At 39.1% G+C, this 22,248-nt stretch overlaps 1 protein-coding gene across 1 annotated transcript; it reads left to right on the forward strand.

Annotated features, from left to right (window-relative positions):
• Positions 1-1,101: 1,101 nt before the first annotated feature.
• Positions 1,102-15,497, forward strand: LOC140930815 (uncharacterized). Its single transcript, XM_073380528.1, has 3 exons — positions 1,102-1,214; positions 14,273-14,671; positions 15,144-15,497. Exons 1-3 carry the CDS (start codon positions 1,104-1,106, stop codon positions 15,495-15,497), a joined length of 864 nt encoding a protein of 287 aa, XP_073236629.1. The 5' UTR covers positions 1,102-1,103.
• Positions 15,498-22,248: the final 6,751 nt, after the last annotated feature.

Genomic DNA, 22,248 nt, shown 5'->3' on the forward strand with positions numbered 1-22,248 from the left:
GATTGTCAAACAAAGACGCGTTAGTTAACAGCAATAATTCTGAACAATTTGTTGTTTTTAGCAATGGTGGGGCTAGAAATTCGCCCAATTGCAAAACTATATTATAAACGTCCAAAAGGTCTCCCGACAGATGGCAAAGGAGGACGCTGGGGAGAGAAATATTTTTTGCTCCTAGATGTAATCGCCGTGGTGAAAGCAAGAGAAAGCGACCACAGGAATGTTTACAGTTGGACGCTCCCTTAATAGAGCGATGGAAATGATTACCTCTTGAAAGAGAGGTTAGGTTAACACGAGTCAAATGACCAACTATGCAGCGAGACAGCCCCTGAAAACCGTCTGAAAGACTTGTATCGACATAAATAACATTATGCCTTGGCATTGATAGCGTTTGATTTTAACTGGTTTGTTGTCACTTATCCGTATTCTCTCCTTGCTAAGAGTTCATTACTTATGACATGCTTAGCAACAGAATCTTCAAAGAATATTACTTATGAACTTTGTCAGGTTGGAACTTGCGTGGCTGGCACTGAATTAAAATTGTGATTTAATAATAAGCACCAACCACCTGGAAGTGGGTACTTTCAAGAGGTTGCAACCTTAAATTTTTTGCGGGTTAGAACTAAAAAAGAAAAGAGGGCATTATCAAGAAAAATGAGGCAACAAATATCGTGCACATAACAAAGATACTTCAATTGGTTAAAATTATGCATTTGTTTCAGTGCGATGTCCAAGTTCTCAAACGTGCAAACGTGTAATGAGATCGTTTAAAAAAGGTTACTGCAAAAGGAAAATCGAACTCAAACGAAACGTGCACAGGTAAATGATATGGTTGGTAAAAGATATGCGGTAAATGATATGGTGAATTAAATATAATAATAGATAAATATATAAAAATTGAAACTATACCCGCACGTATAACGACTCACTTTAAAAGGGGAGCTTGTTCGAGAAGGAAAACAAAGAAATATTTCTACCATAAAAGGAAATAAAATAAAGAGGTAACCAGCAACATTAAAACAGAAACAAAACAAATTTTTGTTATTTAACCGATGAGCACGTAGCACTGATTTCAGTAATCGCAGTGTTCTGGTTGAGCTCTAATGATGGTTCAGTATTTTGCTGTTTTCTTGGTTTTCTCTTTTTCTGGCGGTTCACTGGGAACAACCACCTCACCTCAGCAACAAAACACCGCAGAGTTAAAAGATTTATGCGAGGTATGAAACAATTTTTCTGTTTTAGCTGATAGTTTTGGGTCTTGGGCAGTGAGTGGAAAAGAAAATCGCATCAAAAAGGTCTGCAACGGGGTTTATTATATTTTGCACAATAAAAATGCCAGCTTCGACTCTTCTGTGGTTAAGTCTGTGTTTCAAAATTGGCCCCAAAAGTTGGTCTTACGGATTGTTCTGATCTACCCAGTTTTAGACAATTTATTTCGCAGTTTCTCAATAACGTACGGGTATCTATAGACGGCCTTGTCATGTCAATTGAATTGAGGACGGAGGTATCCTTTTTAGGGTTGCATTGTCTATGAAGGCAATCAGCAAAATGAAATGCGAGGAGACTGAGCTTTGTTTTAAAAGGGAATTTCTCTTTAAGAGCTTTTAAGATTTTTTGGTTTTAAAAATCTATCATTAACTTATCGTTAATATTATTAATATCATTGCTGATATTATTATCGTTATCTAATTTTCATTATAATTATAATTGTTATCATTATTATTTGGTTATTATCATATCATCATCATCATCATTATCATTTTCATTATTATTGTTATTTTATTATTATTATCCTAGTCTGAAGAATTTGTATTTGTCACCATAACCAAAGCTCCAACTATTGCGTGATTATGAAGCATTTACATTCCTCAGCCGAGCAACTTTCGTTCTTAAATCCTTGCGCTTTCCCGACTTTTCCTTTTTACATTTTAACCCTTTTGGTAACTCCTTGACAGGCGTTTCCTTGCTTTCACCCCAACCCCAGGGACTACTATAACAATTATATGACACCATCCTACAATCTTGGACAAAACTGTTGAGAAAATGTCACATTCTCAGACCATTTTTCCTAACATTCTCGCTGTACCGCGTCCTCCCTTCCCCCCTCCCCCTGGAAGCAATGTTGTTGTGTGTTCTAAAGCAACCCTGATCCTTAAACATTTGTAGGAAACAACATTGACCTGGGGGAAGGGGAATTTGGTACCGCAAATCAGTTGTTTTTGAAATAGTGTTGTTGTGTTACATAGTGTGCAAGGAGGGGTAAAAATTCTCAAGTAGTTTTGTCCGGGATTGTATTTGACTGAAGTTGTGGATTTGACGCATGTAGCGTGGTTATATAAGCCTCTCCTTTATATATTAGGTACATTTTACAGTTAATGAGATAATTGATGAGAAATTAGTGACTTCACAGAAGTTAATCACTAAAAAAGTCTTTTGTACGTTGCATTGTATTCAAATCGTCAGTCGTGAACGCTCTTGAATTTGTTGGCTGACCATGGTTTTCACGCGCGCTTTAAGCGCCGAGGAACGGGCATACATTGCATATTTAGTACATGATAAGAATGTCTCCGTTAAGGATATTAGCAGCAAAACAGGAGTTTCAGCGGCTACCATCTATAGGTTGAAGGAAACAAAAATAGGAGGGCGGAAACATTGTACACGAACGCCTGTAAAACATCCAGGTGGGCGGCCGAAAAAACTGACTACGCGAGATGAAAGACATCTACTGCGGTGTATTCCTGTTTTAAGGGAAGAGGAAGGAAATTTCTGCGCGAAAAGGTTAATGCAGAGAGCCGGGTTGAGTAAGAAGAAGGTAAGCGATCGAACTGTACGGCGATGTTTGAACGAAAACGGCTATTACTATCTACAAGCACGCAAAAAGGGCCTGATGACTAAAAAAGATCAGAGGAAACGCAGGATATTCGCAAAGCAAGTACAGGGCAACTATTCTGCGGATGTGTGGATTTCGAAAGTGGCTTTTTACCTCGATGGTGTAAGTCTGTTTTATAAACGCAATCCCGCAGATCAAGCGAGAGCACCTAAGGGGCGTATATGGCGAAAGAAGTGCGAAGGACTGAGCCTGGGTTGTACCGCGAAAGGTTCAAAAGAGGGGAGTGGGGGAAAGGTACTGAAGTTGATGGTTGCCATAAGCTACGGAAAGGGAGTGTTAATGTGTCATCCGTACGAATACTTCGACGGGCCAACCTTTGCTGCATTTGTAAGGGAGAAGTTTCCTGAGATGTTTCGGAAAGCGGGGAAAAAAGGCCGACGTATTTTTGTACAAGATAATGACCCGGTGCAAAATTCTGGCAGTGTACGCCGAGCTCTGAACGCCTTAAAAGCAAAGCAACTGAAGATTCCTCCCCGCAGTCCGGACGTCAATCCCATTGAAAATTTATTTCATTCCATGAGAGAGAAGCTGAGGCAGCAAGCACTGAAACAAAACATAACACATGAAACATTCCGTGAATTTTCAGACCGCGTGACAACAACGTTAAATAATTTTTCTATCGCAGAAATTGATAAGACAATCGAGTCTATGAATAACCGCTTACAATTGATAAAACAATCACATGGACAGAGGATTAAATATTAACTCAACTCGAATGTTTACTTTACAAATTGAAATGTGTACTTTCTTTTAGACATTGTAGCGAGTGCAAAAACTATAATGTCACGCGCAACAACGTGACAACATGCACTATCGCGTGACGTGTAACACTGCCACTATTTTCCTGTGCTTCATATTTACATTAGACCGAAAAAAATTACAGCATAGATTCGTTATTTAGAAACAAACAGATAATAAATGTTGCGACAGTGGCCTCCTAACCTCTTTCTGTTCAGAAGATCTATGATATGGAACGATTAACAGGACATTTGAAAGACCCTATGAAAATTGGCAACGATTAACAACGAATAACAACGTCTTCTATATAAAAGAATTAGAAGGTCATTCACTTATTTCAGTGAAATTGTGTTAACCGTTTCAATGTTCTGTTAATCGTGATATTATTCTATGTATGCTATTGTCCTAAAAAGTTAACCGATTTTTACGAACAAAGTTTGTCTAACCCTGAAAGTTTAACCTAGTATCAGATCGGAGAAACATTTCCCACAAGATGAGATCACGCGCTGCGATTCCCGACGGATTACGTAACTCAACTCAAACAAGTTCCACCGTACTTTCATCATCTCAGTCTCTCGGTGATCTAGCACGCCATTTTTGAGAAAGAGAATTGGATACTTAGTAGTACAAAAAATCGGTGTATCGGACTTCACAGTAATGTCCTTAGAGAAATGGGTCTTCGGGGCGGGTAGATGTACAGTTTGACCCTCTAGTAGAAGCAAGAAATCATGCCATGGGATCAATTGAGGAGACCAGCGCAAGTCGTTGAGGAAAATGCATTCTGCTTTGTCAACCCCAACCCAAGCAAAGGTTCCTGTTGCAGGGTTGCTGAATGTGTCGTAGATAGTTGTCAGTGGGTTCAATAAAAATGTTTTCCCGCAATTTGCTGGACCTGTTAACATAATATTTTTGTACTTTCCACGCCCGTTGACCAGTAAATCCTTCACAGCAGTGCGGAAAAATTCCAGAGAAATGCCGTTGTTGTGTAAAATTTGTTGCGCACACGTTAACCACTCACCATTACAACCTGTTACACAGGAGCCAGTTTTAGCATCCTCTAGAAGGTCCATGCGACTTTTGCGCGACCGTGCCAACTTCTTGGGCGCATTCTCGATCTCCCAAGCAGTTTGTAATACATCGGCGACAACCTTTGGGTTGCGGTTAACTAAAAATTCCGCCAAATCCGTCTTCCCTTCTTTTTTTTGTTCAAATGCTAAGGCTTGAAGTTCTGTAAGAGTTGTGACATTTCTTTGAACAATTATTTCTCCCACCTCATAGGCGGTAAGTCTCCTCCTTTTTTTCCTCCCCTTAGCGGTGGACTTCCCGTCGCTATCTTCCTCCTCGTCGTCCGCGCTTGATATTTCCGAGTTAGTAGTATTTCCAGGACTTCTTTTCCGACGTTGACGTCTCGAACGGCTTGCAGAGCTTGTCTGTGGCTCCGTGTCATCTAGACGGGGATGTCCTTCACTCTCGATGTAACATGCGTCGGACTTCGTAACATACTTCCACGCACTATAATAATTATAATGCCGATTTGAATAGTGAACGCTTATTCCGTACACATCAAGTAGATATGTTTTCGATGATATCCAACGTTGATTTCGGTCTAGTTTTATAGCTAGATGAAAGTGTAATCCTCCATCCTTGTGTTCTTCCAAACAACATGACCAGTGCTTTACTTTGGCACGTCCTTGAGAAAACGATTCTACTACTGCACTTGCAAAATCTTCCCGTCTGGCAAATTTGTCCATATCGGCTTGACTGTATGTCACGAGATAAACACTCCTTACGTCTTGGCTACTAAGAGAAGAGCCATCTCGGTCTTCTTCGAACTCTTCTGACAACGATAAAATACTTTGCGAATTTTCTAAACCTTCCATCTCTGAACAACAGGACAAAAGGTAACAATGCGCACGCGTTATAGCACTATTGCAAAATCTTTCTGTTTTCGCAAGGTACTCTAAAAAACGCCAAAAGAGCTCGTACTTTTCTATGAGAAGATCATGTGGTGTAAAACTTCGTGTCCAAAACAGCCTCTGTAAAGTGTTTTTTATTAATACCATTTCCTTTGGTCATTCCTAATTTTCGTGCTGGAAAACGCAAAACACCGTACACACAATCTTGGACAAAACTGTTGAGAAAATGTCACATTCTCAGACCATTTTTCCTAACATTCTCGCTGTACCGCGTCCTCCCTTCCCCCCTCCCCCTGGAAGCAATGTTGTTGTGTGTTCTAAAGCAACCCTGATCCTTAAACATTTGTAGGAAACAACATTGACCTGGGGGAAGGGGAATTTGGTACCGCAAATCAGTTGTTTTTGAAATAGTGTTGTTGTGTTACATAGTGTGCAAGGAGGGGTAAAAATTCTCAAGTAGTTTTGTCCGGGATTGTATTTGACTGAAGTTGTGGATTTGACGCATGTAGCGTGGTTATATAAGCCTCTCCTTTATATATTAGGTACATTTTACAGTTAATGAGATAATTGATGAGAAATTAGTGACTTCACAGAAGTTAATCACTAAAAAAGTCTTTTGTACGTTGCATTGTATTCAAATCGTCAGTCGTGAACGCTCTTGAATTTGTTGGCTGACCATGGTTTTCACGCGCGCTTTAAGCGCCGAGGAACGGGCATACATTGCATATTTAGTACATGATAAGAATGTCTCCGTTAAGGATATTAGCAGCAAAACAGGAGTTTCAGCGGCTACCATCTATAGGTTGAAGGAAACAAAAATAGGAGGGCGGAAACATTGTACACGAACGCCTGTAAAACATCCAGGTGGGCGGCCGAAAAAACTGACTACGCGAGATGAAAGACATCTACTGCGGTGTATTCCTGTTTTAAGGGAAGAGGAAGGAAATTTCTGCGCGAAAAGGTTAATGCAGAGAGCCGGGTTGAGTAAGAAGAAGGTAAGCGATCGAACTGTACGGCGATGTTTGAACGAAAACGGCTATTACTATCTACAAGCACGCAAAAAGGGCCTGATGACTAAAAAAGATCAGAGGAAACGCAGGATATTCGCAAAGCAAGTACAGGGCAACTATTCTGCGGATGTGTGGATTTCGAAAGTGGCTTTTTACCTCGATGGTGTAAGTCTGTTTTATAAACGCAATCCCGCAGATCAAGCGAGAGCACCTAAGGGGCGTATATGGCGAAAGAAGTGCGAAGGACTGAGCCTGGGTTGTACCGCGAAAGGTTCAAAAGAGGGGAGTGGGGGAAAGGTACTGAAGTTGATGGTTGCCATAAGCTACGGAAAGGGAGTGTTAATGTGTCATCCGTACGAATACTTCGACGGGCCAACCTTTGCTGCATTTGTAAGGGAGAAGTTTCCTGAGATGTTTCGGAAAGCGGGGAAAAAAGGCCGACGTATTTTTGTACAAGATAATGACCCGGTGCAAAATTCTGGCAGTGTACGCCGAGCTCTGAACGCCTTAAAAGCAAAGCAACTGAAGATTCCTCCCCGCAGTCCGGACGTCAATCCCATTGAAAATTTATTTCATTCCATGAGAGAGAAGCTGAGGCAGCAAGCACTGAAACAAAACATAACACATGAAACATTCCGTGAATTTTCAGACCGCGTGACAACAACGTTAAATAATTTTTCTATCGCAGAAATTGATAAGACAATCGAGTCTATGAATAACCGCTTACAATTGATAAAACAATCACATGGACAGAGGATTAAATATTAACTCAACTCGAATGTTTACTTTACAAATTGAAATGTGTACTTTCTTTTAGACATTGTAGCGAGTGCAAAAACTATAATGTCACGCGCAACAACGTGACAACATGCACTATCGCGTGACGTGTAACACTGCCACTATTTTCCTGTGCTTCATATTTACATTAGACCGAAAAAAATTACAGCATAGATTCGTTATTTAGAAACAAACAGATAATAAATGTTGCGACAGTGGCCTCCTAACCTCTTTCTGTTCAGAAGATCTATGATATGGAACGATTAACAGGACATTTGAAAGACCCTATGAAAATTGGCAACGATTAACAACGAATAACAACGTCTTCTATATAAAAGAATTAGAAGGTCATTCACTTATTTCAGTGAAATTGTGTTAACCGTTTCAATGTTCTGTTAATCGTGATATTATTCTATGTATGCTATTGTCCTAAAAAGTTAACCGATTTTTACGAACAAAGTTTGTCTAACCCTGAAAGTTTAACCTAGTATCAGATCGGAGAAACATTTCCCACAAGATGAGATCACGCGCTGCGATTCCCGACGGATTACGTAACTCAACTCAAACAAGTTCCACCGTACTTTCATCATCTCAGTCTCTCGGTGATCTAGCACGCCATTTTTGAGAAAGAGAATTGGATACTTAGTAGTACAAAAAATCGGTGTATCGGACTTCACAGTAATGTCCTTAGAGAAATGGGTCTTCGGGGCGGGTAGATGTACAGTTTGACCCTCTAGTAGAAGCAAGAAATCATGCCATGGGATCAATTGAGGAGACCAGCGCAAGTCGTTGAGGAAAATGCATTCTGCTTTGTCAACCCCAACCCAAGCAAAGGTTCCTGTTGCAGGGTTGCTGAATGTGTCGTAGATAGTTGTCAGTGGGTTCAATAAAAATGTTTTCCCGCAATTTGCTGGACCTGTTAACATAATATTTTTGTACTTTCCACGCCCGTTGACCAGTAAATCCTTCACAGCAGTGCGGAAAAATTCCAGAGAAATGCCGTTGTTGTGTAAAATTTGTTGCGCACACGTTAACCACTCACCATTACAACCTGTTACACAGGAGCCAGTTTTAGCATCCTCTAGAAGGTCCATGCGACTTTTGCGCGACCGTGCCAACTTCTTGGGCGCATTCTCGATCTCCCAAGCAGTTTGTAATACATCGGCGACAACCTTTGGGTTGCGGTTAACTAAAAATTCCGCCAAATCCGTCTTCCCTTCTTTTTTTTGTTCAAATGCTAAGGCTTGAAGTTCTGTAAGAGTTGTGACATTTCTTTGAACAATTATTTCTCCCACCTCATAGGCGGTAAGTCTCCTCCTTTTTTTCCTCCCCTTAGCGGTGGACTTCCCGTCGCTATCTTCCTCCTCGTCGTCCGCGCTTGATATTTCCGAGTTAGTAGTATTTCCAGGACTTCTTTTCCGACGTTGACGTCTCGAACGGCTTGCAGAGCTTGTCTGTGGCTCCGTGTCATCTAGACGGGGATGTCCTTCACTCTCGATGTAACATGCGTCGGACTTCGTAACATACTTCCACGCACTATAATAATTATAATGCCGATTTGAATAGTGAACGCTTATTCCGTACACATCAAGTAGATATGTTTTCGATGATATCCAACGTTGATTTCGGTCTAGTTTTATAGCTAGATGAAAGTGTAATCCTCCATCCTTGTGTTCTTCCAAACAACATGACCAGTGCTTTACTTTGGCACGTCCTTGAGAAAACGATTCTACTACTGCACTTGCAAAATCTTCCCGTCTGGCAAATTTGTCCATATCGGCTTGACTGTATGTCACGAGATAAACACTCCTTACGTCTTGGCTACTAAGAGAAGAGCCATCTCGGTCTTCTTCGAACTCTTCTGACAACGATAAAATACTTTGCGAATTTTCTAAACCTTCCATCTCTGAACAACAGGACAAAAGGTAACAATGCGCACGCGTTATAGCACTATTGCAAAATCTTTCTGTTTTCGCAAGGTACTCTAAAAAACGCCAAAAGAGCTCGTACTTTTCTATGAGAAGATCATGTGGTGTAAAACTTCGTGTCCAAAACAGCCTCTGTAAAGTGTTTTTTATTAATACCATTTCCTTTGGTCATTCCTAATTTTCGTGCTGGAAAACGCAAAACACCGTACACACAATCTTGGACAAAACTGTTGAGAAAATGTCACATTCTCAGACCATTTTTCCTAACATTCTCGCTGTACCGCGTCCTCCCTTCCCCCCTCCCCCTGGAAGCAATGTTGTTGTGTGTTCTAAAGCAACCCTGATCCTTAAACATTTGTAGGAAACAACATTGACCTGGGGGAAGGGGAATTTGGTACCGCAAATCAGTTGTTTTTGAAATAGTGTTGTTGTGTTACATAGTGTGCAAGGAGGGGTAAAAATTCTCAAGTAGTTTTGTCCGGGATTGTAGCTTTCTATCTAAAAACACCATGTCATGACGACGATGTTCGATTCCGCGATCATCATCATCATCATCATCTTGATTACTGTTATTATTTTCTTTTCTTCTTTCTTTATTTTCTTTTGCTTAGTGGGATAACTGGGAGTTCGTCAAACCGTTTTTATCAATATAAGTAGCATTACTAAAATAATCCTTGATATAAAATTCCTGCTTAGTTATTTATGGATTAAACAGGTTTTCGTGAATTTTGATTAAAACTTCCTGCTGTTCTTTACTGCTAACTGAAAATGGACGCTTTCATTCTCGCTTTGCCCATAGGCGTACGGGCAATCGAAAGTATTCTTACATATGAATCTATCATATGAGCGAATAAAACACATCATAAAACGATGTCTTTGCCATTTTGACGGCCGAAAATAGCAATGATAAGATCCATGTCATGATTGTTGACTCGGCATATGCCCTTTCAGTGTTAATAAGTGCGATGTTACTGACACGTTGTTGCCCATGGTGAGCTGCGGAGATACGTTTTCAATCTACGCAACGCACTGAATGATCGTTCTGCACAACAAAATGTAGCAGGCATCAGTCTAAGGATATGTACCGCATTAGGAAGCACTGGAAACATATCAAATAGATCATTTTCGTGCATTGTCTTCAGCATTTCTGGAACAGTCATGTAGCCTAATCCGCGCACACGACGAAAACTCGCGTACATTTTCTGCTCAGGCTGGAGATATCTCGCCGTCGATTTTGTAAAATTTAGCAACGCGGGAGAAGCTTTCGTTATCAGGTGTTTCACTACGAGAGATGTTTCCCAAAGCACAGAGTATTTACTGATCATTTCCGCTAAACCTGAGCTGAAGGTTGGACAGCGCCTTGTCGATGGACGCATAGTAAATGTAAATATGTTAAGCCTGCGCCACAAACGAAACTGTACTCTGGTTAAGTCCGTCTGTGAAACAGCGCTGATATCCTTGTTGAGTACGCGCCATGATTGGCCTTTTAAAAAAGCCATTGTCGATTTACCAATGAAGATAAAAGGAAATTTGAGACGCACTTCCGGTAATTCGTTCACTCCGTTGGTGGTGGGGGAGGGGGGGGGGGGTTGTGGAGGGGGGCAGAAAAGGCTTTACTAACAGGGGTTAAACCACGTGTGTGACGCAGGCTATACGGTGGTGCGATTCCGGTGTCAGCTGCGTTTGTGTTTTGCGTGTTCACCTACAAGGGCTTGAAGGTGGCGCAATGGCGTTCGTCTGAGTGCCCTGGCTTCTCGTAATTCAAACTTCTTCTTTTTCAGACCCCGGCTGATGTTATATGCCATACGCGGTGGAAACGTTCTTCGCTCCGACACTGTCATAGTTGGCACTATTTATCGACCGCACGATGAAAATGTAAATAACTTTTTGGATTCATTGCGAAAATTGTTGTCCACTACTTCTAGAGAGAATAAGATCTGTTATGTCATGGGCGATTTTAATTTACGGATCTTTTACGGCATGAGTTACATGCAATTACAGGAGAATTTGTGGAGCTTCTGTTTTCTCACCTACTTTACCCCACGATCACAAAGCCCTCCCGTATAACATCTAACACCACCTCTCTTATTGATTATATTTCCACTAATAACGTTACTTGCAATGTGTGTTATGATTTTAAATTATTTGGATAAAAAGTCGATGTACATAGGACTGTATAAGACTCCAAATAAAGCATTGTCTTATCTTGTCTTGTAAACAATTTTCGTTCCTCCTTAGAACGTGTTGATTGGGAGAATCTTGATAAATCAGATGCCAGTTCAGCCTCTGAATCTTTTGCTAATGAATTCAGTGATTTATATAACAAAAACATTTCTACCAAAACCATTCAAGTTAAGTATCGTGTTCAAAATCATGTCGTAACCCTTGGCTCACTACATGTAAAAGCCTTTTGAAATCCATAAGAACAGAAGCTAAACGTTACAAACAATTTCTTTGAACCCAAGTGTCGCTGTTGAAAAGACTTATAATACTTTTAAAAATAACTAAAATAACCTAATACGGATTGTGAGACAAAATATATAGATTTATATATATGATCATAACCTTGTAGCCTCCAAAAATGATACAAAAACTACATGGAAAGTAATTAATGAGGTACTTAATAAACGCAAGTCTAAACTAACCTACCCCTCTTGTTTTAAAAGTAGTTTTGAGCTTATCTCAGATCTCACTTCTATTGCTACCAGCTTTAGCAAGTATTTTTCTAACATTGGTCCCAATCTAGCAGCTGGGATCTCACCCTCCACTGCTAACTTCAGAGGTTTCTTAAGCCAAACCACACAAACACCTTTGGAATTTCAGCGTCTCGCAGCTGATAAGCGTAAAGCCATAGAACATAGTCTTAACTCTTATAAAGCTTCTGGGGTGGATAATATTCCAATGAGAATAATTAAACTCAGTATCGACATCATTGTTAAACCCTTAACTGAAATTATTAAGCTATCTTTAGTAAGTGGGTGCTTTCCTGATACCCTAAAAATCGCAAAAGCTCTCCCTATTTTTAAAAGTGGTGATCCAGAAAAGCTTGAAAATTATCGGCCCATTTCCATTCTTCCATCTTTTTCTAAATTTTACGAAAAAGTAGTTTATAATCGTATCTATAGATACTTAAAATATCCTAATCTTCTTTATAAAAATCCGTTTGGATATCGTAGAAATCATTCTACGTATATGGCATTGATTCAGTTGGTTAATAATATTGCTTCTGCCATCGATAACAGAGAATCGACTGCTGGAGTTTTCTTGGACCTTTCGAAAACGTTTGACACTATTGATCACCATATTTTGCGCAATAAGCTCGATCACTATGGTATTAGAGGGCAGTCTTTTAATTGGGTCTCTAGCTATTTGACAAACAGGAAGCAGCTTGTTCAGTTTACTTCAGCATGTTCTTAAGAGGAACCAATTGTGTGTGGTTTTCCCCAAGGATCAATTTTAGGACCTCTTTTGTTTATTATTTATATTAATGATCTCCCTAATGCGTCTAATCTGTTAAAGACTTTTTTATTCGCGGATGATACTAGCCTTTTTTATTCTCATAAAGATCCTACCCAGCTCATTCGTGTCATGAATTGTGAATTATCAAAAATATCTGAATGGCTTAGAGTGAAACAAATTATCACTCAATGTCGCCAAAACAAGCTATATTCTTTTTCGACCCAGGCAAAAACACATTGCTGTTAGTGATACAATTACGCTAGATAACATTCCTGTGCAAAAAGTTGAAGTGACAAAGTTTCTTGGTGTTTAATTAAATCGGCATCTTTCTTGGAAATATCATATAAATCATGCTACTAAAAAGTCTGAAAGACAATAATTATATAGGAATCATTCATAAGTAAAGCACGTTTCTTTCTTCATTCTAAATCTTTGTTAACCTTATACTATACATTGGTTTACCCGTATCTTAACTACTATAAATAAAATTGCATGGTGCTCAACGTATCCATCCAATTTGAATAAGATTCTATACCCACAGAAACGCATTGTCAGAATCATTTGTGGAGCTGAATATCTTGCCCATACTGCACCTCTTTTCCGGACTCTTAAAAAATCCTTGACATTTTTAAAATTAATGCGTTCTTTGCTGCGTGTTTTATGTACTCATATCACAATAACTTCCTTCCTGATACGTTTAACACCACTTTTGTTACTAATCGCCAAGTACACACATATAATACTCGAAATGTTGATAACTACCGACCTTATGTCTGTAGAACAAACATTAAACAGTTCATAATCCTTCATCTAGGACCTAAACTATGGAACTCCCTTCCCCGTAATCTTACGGAACTGACAAGATACTCTCGTTTCAAGACCTCATTAAAAAAGTACCTCATCGAGAGAGCTATAAATTAAACTCGCCCGACCATGATATGGCAGCTTAGATTAAATCATAATTAAGTATGAGGAGCCCAATTTTCTACAAGCTATTTAGCTTCTATTGGGCTCCCTCGCCACTCTATATATTGCAAAAAGCGGTTAAGTCACTTAATATTACATTTAATTTTGAACTTTTTTTTTTTTTTTTTAACTTTTCCTGTTCTGTAAATTGTGCAATCTTAGTAATAATATATATATCTCTTCATTTTCTTTCTATAATATTTATTCTATGTGGCAAATATAAAATAAATTAATTAATAAAATAAATTAATAAATAAATTCCCCACACCAGCTAGTGCAGTGCAGCACAGTGCCCAACAATTACAAAACTACGAAAATGTCCCTTCACTAATAACCAGAAAGTCATAACGTGCTAGCCAATTACTGTCTCTTGTGAATGTAGCTGGTTTAAATAGAAAACATCTATCTCTTCGATATAATAAAAAGATTTTGAAACTTCTTTAAAAACCAAATTTGCCCAAATTTCTCTTTCTGCCCAAAAAATCTGAGTTGCCAAAAATTTGGGGGGGCCTGCAGCAGTCCCCGCCCCCCGGCCCGTACACCTATAATAGGCCATGGCTCGTCTTTTTAATTACACATCTTTACTTTCAGAAATCTATACTGAGTCATGGTTTTCCAGGCATTCCAGGGTCAAATGGCATGCCGGGAATGCCCGGCGTGCCTGGGCCGCAGGGACTCCAGGGAACAGAAGGTCCAAAAGGGCAAATTGGTGATAAGGGATCGCAAGGAGTGCAGGGTCCAAGAGGAGACAGAGGGCGCGAAGGGCCTCCCGGGAAGAGCGGACCGCCAGGAAATATGGGAATGAAAGGTGAATCGGGGCTTGTGGGAATGAAAGGAGAGCCAGGCATTGTGGGAAATCAAGGAAGAAAAGGAGACAAAGGAGAGAAAGGAGAAAGCGCCAAAGCAAGTCAAGCAAGTGTAGTACCACAAACCAACTGGAAACAATGTGTGTGGAAATCAGCCAACGGTGCTGATAGCGGAAAGATTAAGGTAAACAAGAAACGCACTAAAAACTAAACACGAACTATTTATAATTACCACAGATAATGTCCATAGGTGGAAAGAGATCGAAAATCCGTTTTTCTGAGATAAATTTAAAAGTACAGCTATGACCTTGACCTCATTGTCTCAGCCTTCATCACCAATCAACCTTTCTCCAGCTGGCCGGCATTAATTTTTGTAGAAAAATTTGAAACGGCAAACGTATACTTACGGCAAGGCGATGAAGAAGTAGACAAGAGAATAATACAAAAAATATATATATTTAAACAAATTGCTCAATATTTCGGTTTGAAAACAAACCTTCTTCAGGGGCTAAAAGAAAAAAAAAAAAGAAAAGAAATCTTAAAGTTCGTTACAAATAAGAATTTGTGGACTCGCTGTTATTTTATATATTAATTTTTGTGTTATCTAGCATTAGTAAAGTTGCGGACATTTTAATCGTTTTTTTTTTTTTTTCTAGGACTGTGCCTTTAACAAGTTGAAATCGGACACAGCGCTCAGAGTCTCATTCCAGGGAAACATGTATGTCTATGGTGATGCTAAGTGTAACCGGTGGTATTTCAAGTTCAATGGAAACGAATGCCGTGGACCAATGACGATTGAGGCCGCTGTTTACAACGACTGGTCATCTGGGAACCCTGATCTGTTCCATCATCGGTCATTTAAGGGGTATTGTGAAAATATCTCACAAGGAGCGGTTAGAGTGGAATTATGGGTAGGACGATGTAGTGGCAGCACCTTGGGTAATGCTTACACTGGCTGGAATTCAGTGTCCCGGATAATGATAGAAGAAGTATCTAGGCCCCAGTCCTAATAAGAGCTCTCCCTCCTTTCCGTGGTTTCCAAAAGAAATTTAAAAGGGTTAGCTTTCCAAGAAGTTTTTTTTTTTTTCCTGCGAGGACTGAGTTTTGTGTGAGTGTGTGTTAAGAAAACCATATACAAATATAGACTGAAAATATAACGCGTGCAGAGGCAATTTAATTTAGCGTAAGCTTCGCCGGCTCAAGAGCATTAGCCAGCCAAACGTCAATGGCCGTTTTTATACTAAGGACGTATTATCTGTCTGGACAAACTTGGGCAAACATTGGTCGTTCGTCTGGTTATGCGTCTCAAGTACAAAGACGGGCACAAGACGCTTTAAACGTCTGGGCGAACTTTCCTTCGTTGAACTACGCACTATGAAAGGTAGTTTGTCTGGACGCAAAATGCGTGTTGTGCCCGTCTTTATATTAGAGACGCATAACCAGACGAACTAAAGAATGTTAGCCCAAGTTCGCCCAGACAAATAATGCGTCCTTAGTATAAAAACGCCGAATGTCAAAGGCCTTTATTATGTTTTTTTATGAAAAAATACTCTCCCGCTTATGTCCACAAAACTCCTGCCTTCGCATTGTAGAACTACTATTTGCCATTTCTATATGACTTCATGTTTGGCCAATTGTGTGCGATCACGTGAGGATAAAGTTGGCATAATTTTAATTGAAAAGGAAAAAAAAAGCAAAAGTTGAGTATGAAACTTCCATTAGACCAAATAGACCATTTCCTTGGTAACACAACCAGGCTTAATCCCTCAGCCCCCACCCCCAGTACTAAATTCTATATCGTTATAGGTCGTGTAAGGAATACTTGGTTATTCTTTAAGTTGCAGTTAAAAAAAGGTGGGAAGCTATTTTTTCTCATTGATAATACAGTTTATTACCAAATCTCGTACATCTTCATACGTCCCTTCTTACATAAGTTGTTTTTCCTTTTCAACCCTTCCGTCATTGCATTTGGCTTAATGTGGAAGGTTATTTCCGGGATACACATTTTGTTCCTACATTATCAATAAAATGAGATGAAAATCACGAAAGTATGCACCACTCGTTATACTGGACTCAAAGATATATCATGTATAAGGTAACTTAACCATAAAAAAAAAAGAGAGATAAGTATAGCGCACAATAGCCTTAAACTGAACTTGCCTTTGATGAGGAGTGATCCCCAATCAAATCAGCGATACGAAACTGATCCTATAAACACTTGAATGCGAGCATTTGTCTGCCTTAAGCTTTTCAACTTATGAGATATTAAAAACGAGGAAGTAACGCAAAGACTCCGATTTTCTTCAATCACAGAAAAACGCAAAAGAATATCGACAAGCCATTGTTGTTGTTGTTGTTGTTGTTTTTTCTCTCTCTTCCTTTATTTCTTTATTAGATGCGAAATAAACAGTCAGACCTAGGAATAGTGTTACAAAAATAACACCTTTTTATCCGGTCCTATGTAGCTAAGACTTTTCTGACAAGTGTCATTCACATTTTTTCATCAATATCAAGGAGAACTGACGTACCGGCGGGAATCGAACCCGGGCCTCCCGCCTAGTAAGTGAGAATTCTACCACTGAACCACCAGTGCCTTGTTGAGCCAATCGTTGCCTTAATGAAGACACTCTGGTTAAATGTATATGATGGAAAAAACGAGGTCAAAAAGGGCATACAAATAATCCAGCAGTAAGTGCACTACCAGGGTCTGGGACACCTTCGTGAGATGACGACATAATACCTTCCAAATGATAAGCTTCAATTCTTGTGAAGGGATTTGACTGGTTTTTTTTTTATTTTTATTTATTTATTTATTTATTTTTTTGTCCTTCAGCTACCTGACTCTTTCCCAGTCATCTTTCCCTTTTCTCTACTTTCAGTCTCTTACGTACTTTCCTCTACATTAAAGAGGAAAGCGTGAGGGATTCACACCGGAGATACTGAAAGGAGGAAGAACTTCATTTCTCTTGCTTCCTTTCTTCCCTGATTGTAACTTTGCTCTTCAAGTTTAATGAGCGGTCATTAACTATTGGGAGGGGGGGGAGGGCCGGTATTATTTCAAAATCGAGGGCCTAATTCTTTTAGCCCCTCTCAGGTTAACAGCCCAAAAATCCAGCCCCCTCCAAAAATGTGTGCCCGAAAAATTGTAACCCTCCCCTGTAATAACATTTTGGGTATTCAAATGTTGCACTGTGAGAATCCACATGAGCGTAACTTTGGGACAATTTTTCATTGCAATAAAAAAGTGTTAGTATTCACAATATCTACAAGACCCAATTTTTTCTTTTTGTTAATTCAATAACCACACAACAGTTCAATACCCACCGAACAGTTCAATAACCACACCAGTAGTTCAATGACCAGACATTAGTTCATTGAGCGTAAAGTACATGTAGCCGCGGAAAAAATAGCCACAACTTCATTAGATATTTTTTAATTAGAATGTGTAGCATTAAGTAAGTGATAAATACTCATTTAGCAACGATACAAGAACTAAATTTACAAATAGCTATGGTACATTATTGTTATAAAGTTTTAGTGAGCTCACTAATATAGACAGGAACATAGATTGATGTTAATTAAGAAGTTCTAGTCTGCTCAGAAGGTCTGTCATTCATATCAGGGGCACAGTGAACAGACCTGGAAAGAGATTGAGCGTTGAAAAGGGAAAGCTAACTGGGTGCAGAGAAAAATTCGGAAACTAAATAAACCGACAGAGCGCGCGTTAATAAAGCACAAAACATAACGGTTAGCGGTGGATGAAACCTTGTTTTGACTCTCTTTCCGCAGGTTTCAAACTACTTGTGTGGCTATTGAACTGTTGTGTGCTTATTGAACTAACAAAAAAAAAACTAACAAAAAGAAAAACTTAATTGGTAAATAATGATGCCGGTGATGATGATGCCACTGTACAATGTCAGGAGGAGGAATCAGGAAGTGCCTTTGATATTCACTCGGGCAATGCAATGAAACCATACGACAGTGGCAGTTCAGATGACTCTGGCCCCTACTGGAACACATTCAAATGCGCTCCTTACTACTGAGTTTTGTAAAAGACGGATTAGTATAAACTGGACCACTATGAGTTAAAAAAACAAATACAGATCGAGTACCAGTCATAACATGAAAAAATACATTTTCAGTTATAATAACATGTCATCAACTATCCGTGCACCTTTGACTGCGGCTCGTTTTAAGAAGGGCTTTCATGAAATTATCTGCCTTTCAGATGTATTATAAGACAGGAAAAGCACATGACGATGACGCTGATTAAACAACAAAGCCAAACTAAAACCGTGTGCTGCTTTCAAAGCCATTTCAAAGTCAAGCAAATTGGAAGCGATTGGGCGTGAAGTCACTGCTCATCGCCAGCCAATCAGAGTGCTTTTTAACCGTGCGATTCAGCTTTGAGTATGCAATTCTGTTAATACTACTTCCACGGCCATCGTATTTCAAGCAGTGCTCAATATTTTAGTAGCACAAAACCCATTTAATAGTACGCGCACATCGCCCAAAGGCGCCCAGAAATTGTAACCCTCCCCTAAATGCGGGCCCAGAAAAATTTTAGCCCTTCCTAAATGGGAGCCCAAAATATCGCAGCCCTCCCCAAAAATTACCAGTCCTCCCCCCCTCCCCCCCCCCCCCCATAGTCAATGATCGCTCCCCTATAGTTTCGAGCGAACTTGACGAGGCGCTTCCCTGCGTTACTATCAGCGTCTATAAGAAACCAACAAACTCTCTCTTTTTTTGCGCACATGATCACCGCAAAAATTCAAAAACAGCCCAAAGGAGAGAGCCTCTGCAGAGTTCAAACGATCGCTTTTCTACTCTACGGTACGAGGTATTCCCATGGACTTTGAGTCCAACATGACTCGACAGGATTCACATCTTCAAAAATCGCTTTACCTTTGAGATCATAATCAAGAGCACTATCAAGCCTCCGCGTGGCAATTCTACCACTGAAGAGAGTGACCAGTGTATTTTGAGACCGACTCTTAATTGAGTAAACTACTAGTTATAGCACTTTCAGTTCTTTTTTAGTTTTCAGATTCTCACCTATTGTATTGACTTTATTGACGAGTCGCATAATATTAAGAAATAATTATCAACTAAGAATTTGTGAGCAATTGAAAATCATACTTACAATGGAATAGATTTGGCCAGAACTAGTAAACGATAGATGTTCAACTGTAATGTCTTATCAAGTCAATTTATCAAATTAGAATTAGAAATTGTATAGCTGGGGTTGTAATGCACATGAATAAACATCTCCTCTTGGAGATTTCCGATATCAAGGGAAATTGCAGTTGCAACATTGGTTTTACGATCACATACTGAGATTTTTATGGTTGTTCATTGAGCTTGGGTGTTTAGGTGCAATAAACAAGAAATAATTTGCAGGAGGAAGGATTTTGTGGAGGTCACGACCTGGATCTAAATTTTTGGCGTGGTAAAGAGAAAAAACAACGACGCTAACTGTATCAAAACTATCGAAATTTTGATGTTGTTGAAGTCCAGATTATGGATATCTATGTATTAATGTCCTTGATCTGACTGGTTATTCTCTGTACTCTGCACGCGTACGCGTCAATAAAAACCTGTTCGAATTAACCATGAGATTACTAACAAAGGAGATCGACTTTAGTATATTCACTTGTAAGAAACAAGAATTACTAGCAATGACCTGAATGTACGTAAAATAGTGTTTCAGTCCTTATCATGATTCAGTATTTCTCTTGTTTTGTTTTTCACTCTGTTCATCCTTGCGTAGAGCTCATTACTAATAACTTAAGCATCTGAACAACAGAAAAGAACCAGTCACAGACCAACCTTCAAGGAATGTAAAATATAAACACCCATTACCTTAAAATAATGATGAAAGAAAACAATCTAAAGGACTTGGCATGACTCGCTGGCGTTGAATCAAAATTCTAATTTAATACTTAACACCACCGACCTTGCAGAAGTAGATGCACTCTAAACATTTAACTGAGGTCATCTTGAATAGTTGGCATGTTAAAAACAGAACAAACTCGAACAAACTCGAACAAGGCATAATCAATACAAACGAAGCAAAAACTATCTATCATGTAACATGGTATCGACGTCTTAAAATTCTCTTTTGTTTAAATTACGCATTTTTTAGTCATATGGTCAGAACAAACAAAACGTGCATGTCCATGGGTCAGTGGGAAAATTATCTGATGGTGTAAAGATTAAAAATAGAAACCACACCTATGTTTTTGGCTTGTTTAGCTGGAGCTTGAACAAAATTTTAGTTGACTACTCACACGTACTGATTACCCACTTAACAAGGCCGGAAATTATTCAATAGGTGGCTGCAATAAATATTTAGCTGCTCGAGAAAGAAATAGAAACTAGGAACAACTTAGTAACTTTAAATATTAATGCCATAAATGGAAGTGCAAATAAGCAGGAAAACAAGATTGGAACTTAATATTGGCTATCCAATAAAAGAGCAGGAAGCACGGATCACAAAAACACAGCTAGTCTCGTAATGCTGCAGCATTTCGCTCTGCCGTTGATGCTTTGTATTTCTTCGGATTCGCTGGGAACAGCCACCTTACCTCATATATCTCTTTACTCTTGATAAAATGTGATTAAATTCCGTGAAAGTAAGGGTGACCTGTTTCTGCTAAACACTTTAAACAGTGACCTTAGAACAACACAAAGCTTCAATTCTTAATTTCTTTTTTGTTTTAATAACTCTACTTCAAATGGAAAAGGGAAAAATGTTTAGCTAAGGGGTTTCTTGGAACTTTTATCTAAAGCATATTGTAAATAAAAGGACTCGAAGATACACGAAAATAAGTAAACCAAGAAAATGATAAGTAACACACGACAGCTTCTTCGAATGAATGTGTTTGTTTGTGAGAACCATCGTATCAAACCAGCGATCCAGAACTGATCCCAAATCCTTGAATACGAACAGGTAAAACTGCTTTATTTTTTTTGCTGCCTTAAGTGGTTACGTCATGGTAAATGGAAAAGTTGCAAAGATGGAGAAGAGAATATCGATCAATAGTTTTAGTGGAGCATACGTTTAGTAGAGGAGAATTCCTATAAACACGCGATAAACAAAAGCCGAAAATAATTGTCCTACTTCCTGTAGTGTACATCGGATATCCCAGTCTGTGAAAAATCTTTTGTTCTATACCCCTAGTTATTACTGAATTAGCCAGATAACTGGACGATAACAATCTTTTCTGTAAATATTATTATCAATATATTATTATTATTATTATTATTATTATTATTATTATTATTAACTATTTTTATTTTAATTTTGTTTTTATCCACATTAAACATTAAAAATAAATACACCGGCCGGGAATCGAACCCGGGCCGCGTGGCAGGCGAGAATTCTACCACAGAACTGGTACCAGTGCCCTATTAAAAACTGACTCGTTGCCTAAAAGAGGCATTGTGGTTTAATTTTTATGATGAAAAGAAAAAATGAAAAGGAAAACAAAACAAACAAAAACTCACAATAACAAATAAACAAAAAAGGAAAGGTACAAAAGGGTATACAAATGATCCAGGAGTAAGCGCGCTGACTTTGTAAGGGACGCCTTGGTGCGATGGCGGGCTATCCTATGGACTATTCACTTTAAATTCACTTTCCTATTTATGAAAAAGGAAAGTACCAAAGATTCACGAGTATTTAAGTAGTAATGAGAACGAAGGAAGCCTCGTTGGAGCGGATTATTGATCGACGAAAAAGAATACCAAGGCAGCTGG

The sequence above is a fragment of the Porites lutea genome, chromosome 3 (genome assembly GCF_958299795.1).
Source record: "Porites lutea chromosome 3, jaPorLute2.1, whole genome shotgun sequence".
In the NCBI taxonomy this organism is placed as follows: domain Eukaryota; kingdom Metazoa; phylum Cnidaria; class Anthozoa; order Scleractinia; family Poritidae; genus Porites; species Porites lutea.

Bases quoted from the DNA above. Each gene is read 5' to 3' on its own strand.
- LOC140930815 (XM_073380528.1), top strand. From the start codon at position 1,104: ATGGTTCAGTATTTTGCTGTTTTCTTGGTTTTCTCTTTTTCTGGCGGT. The intron at 1,215-14,272 runs GTATGAAACAAT...CTTTACTTTCAG, and splicing joins AGTTAAAAGATTTATGCGAG to AAATCTATACTGAGTCATGG. The intron at 14,672-15,143 runs GTAAACAAGAAA...TTTTTTTTCTAG, and splicing joins CTGATAGCGGAAAGATTAAG to GACTGTGCCTTTAACAAGTT.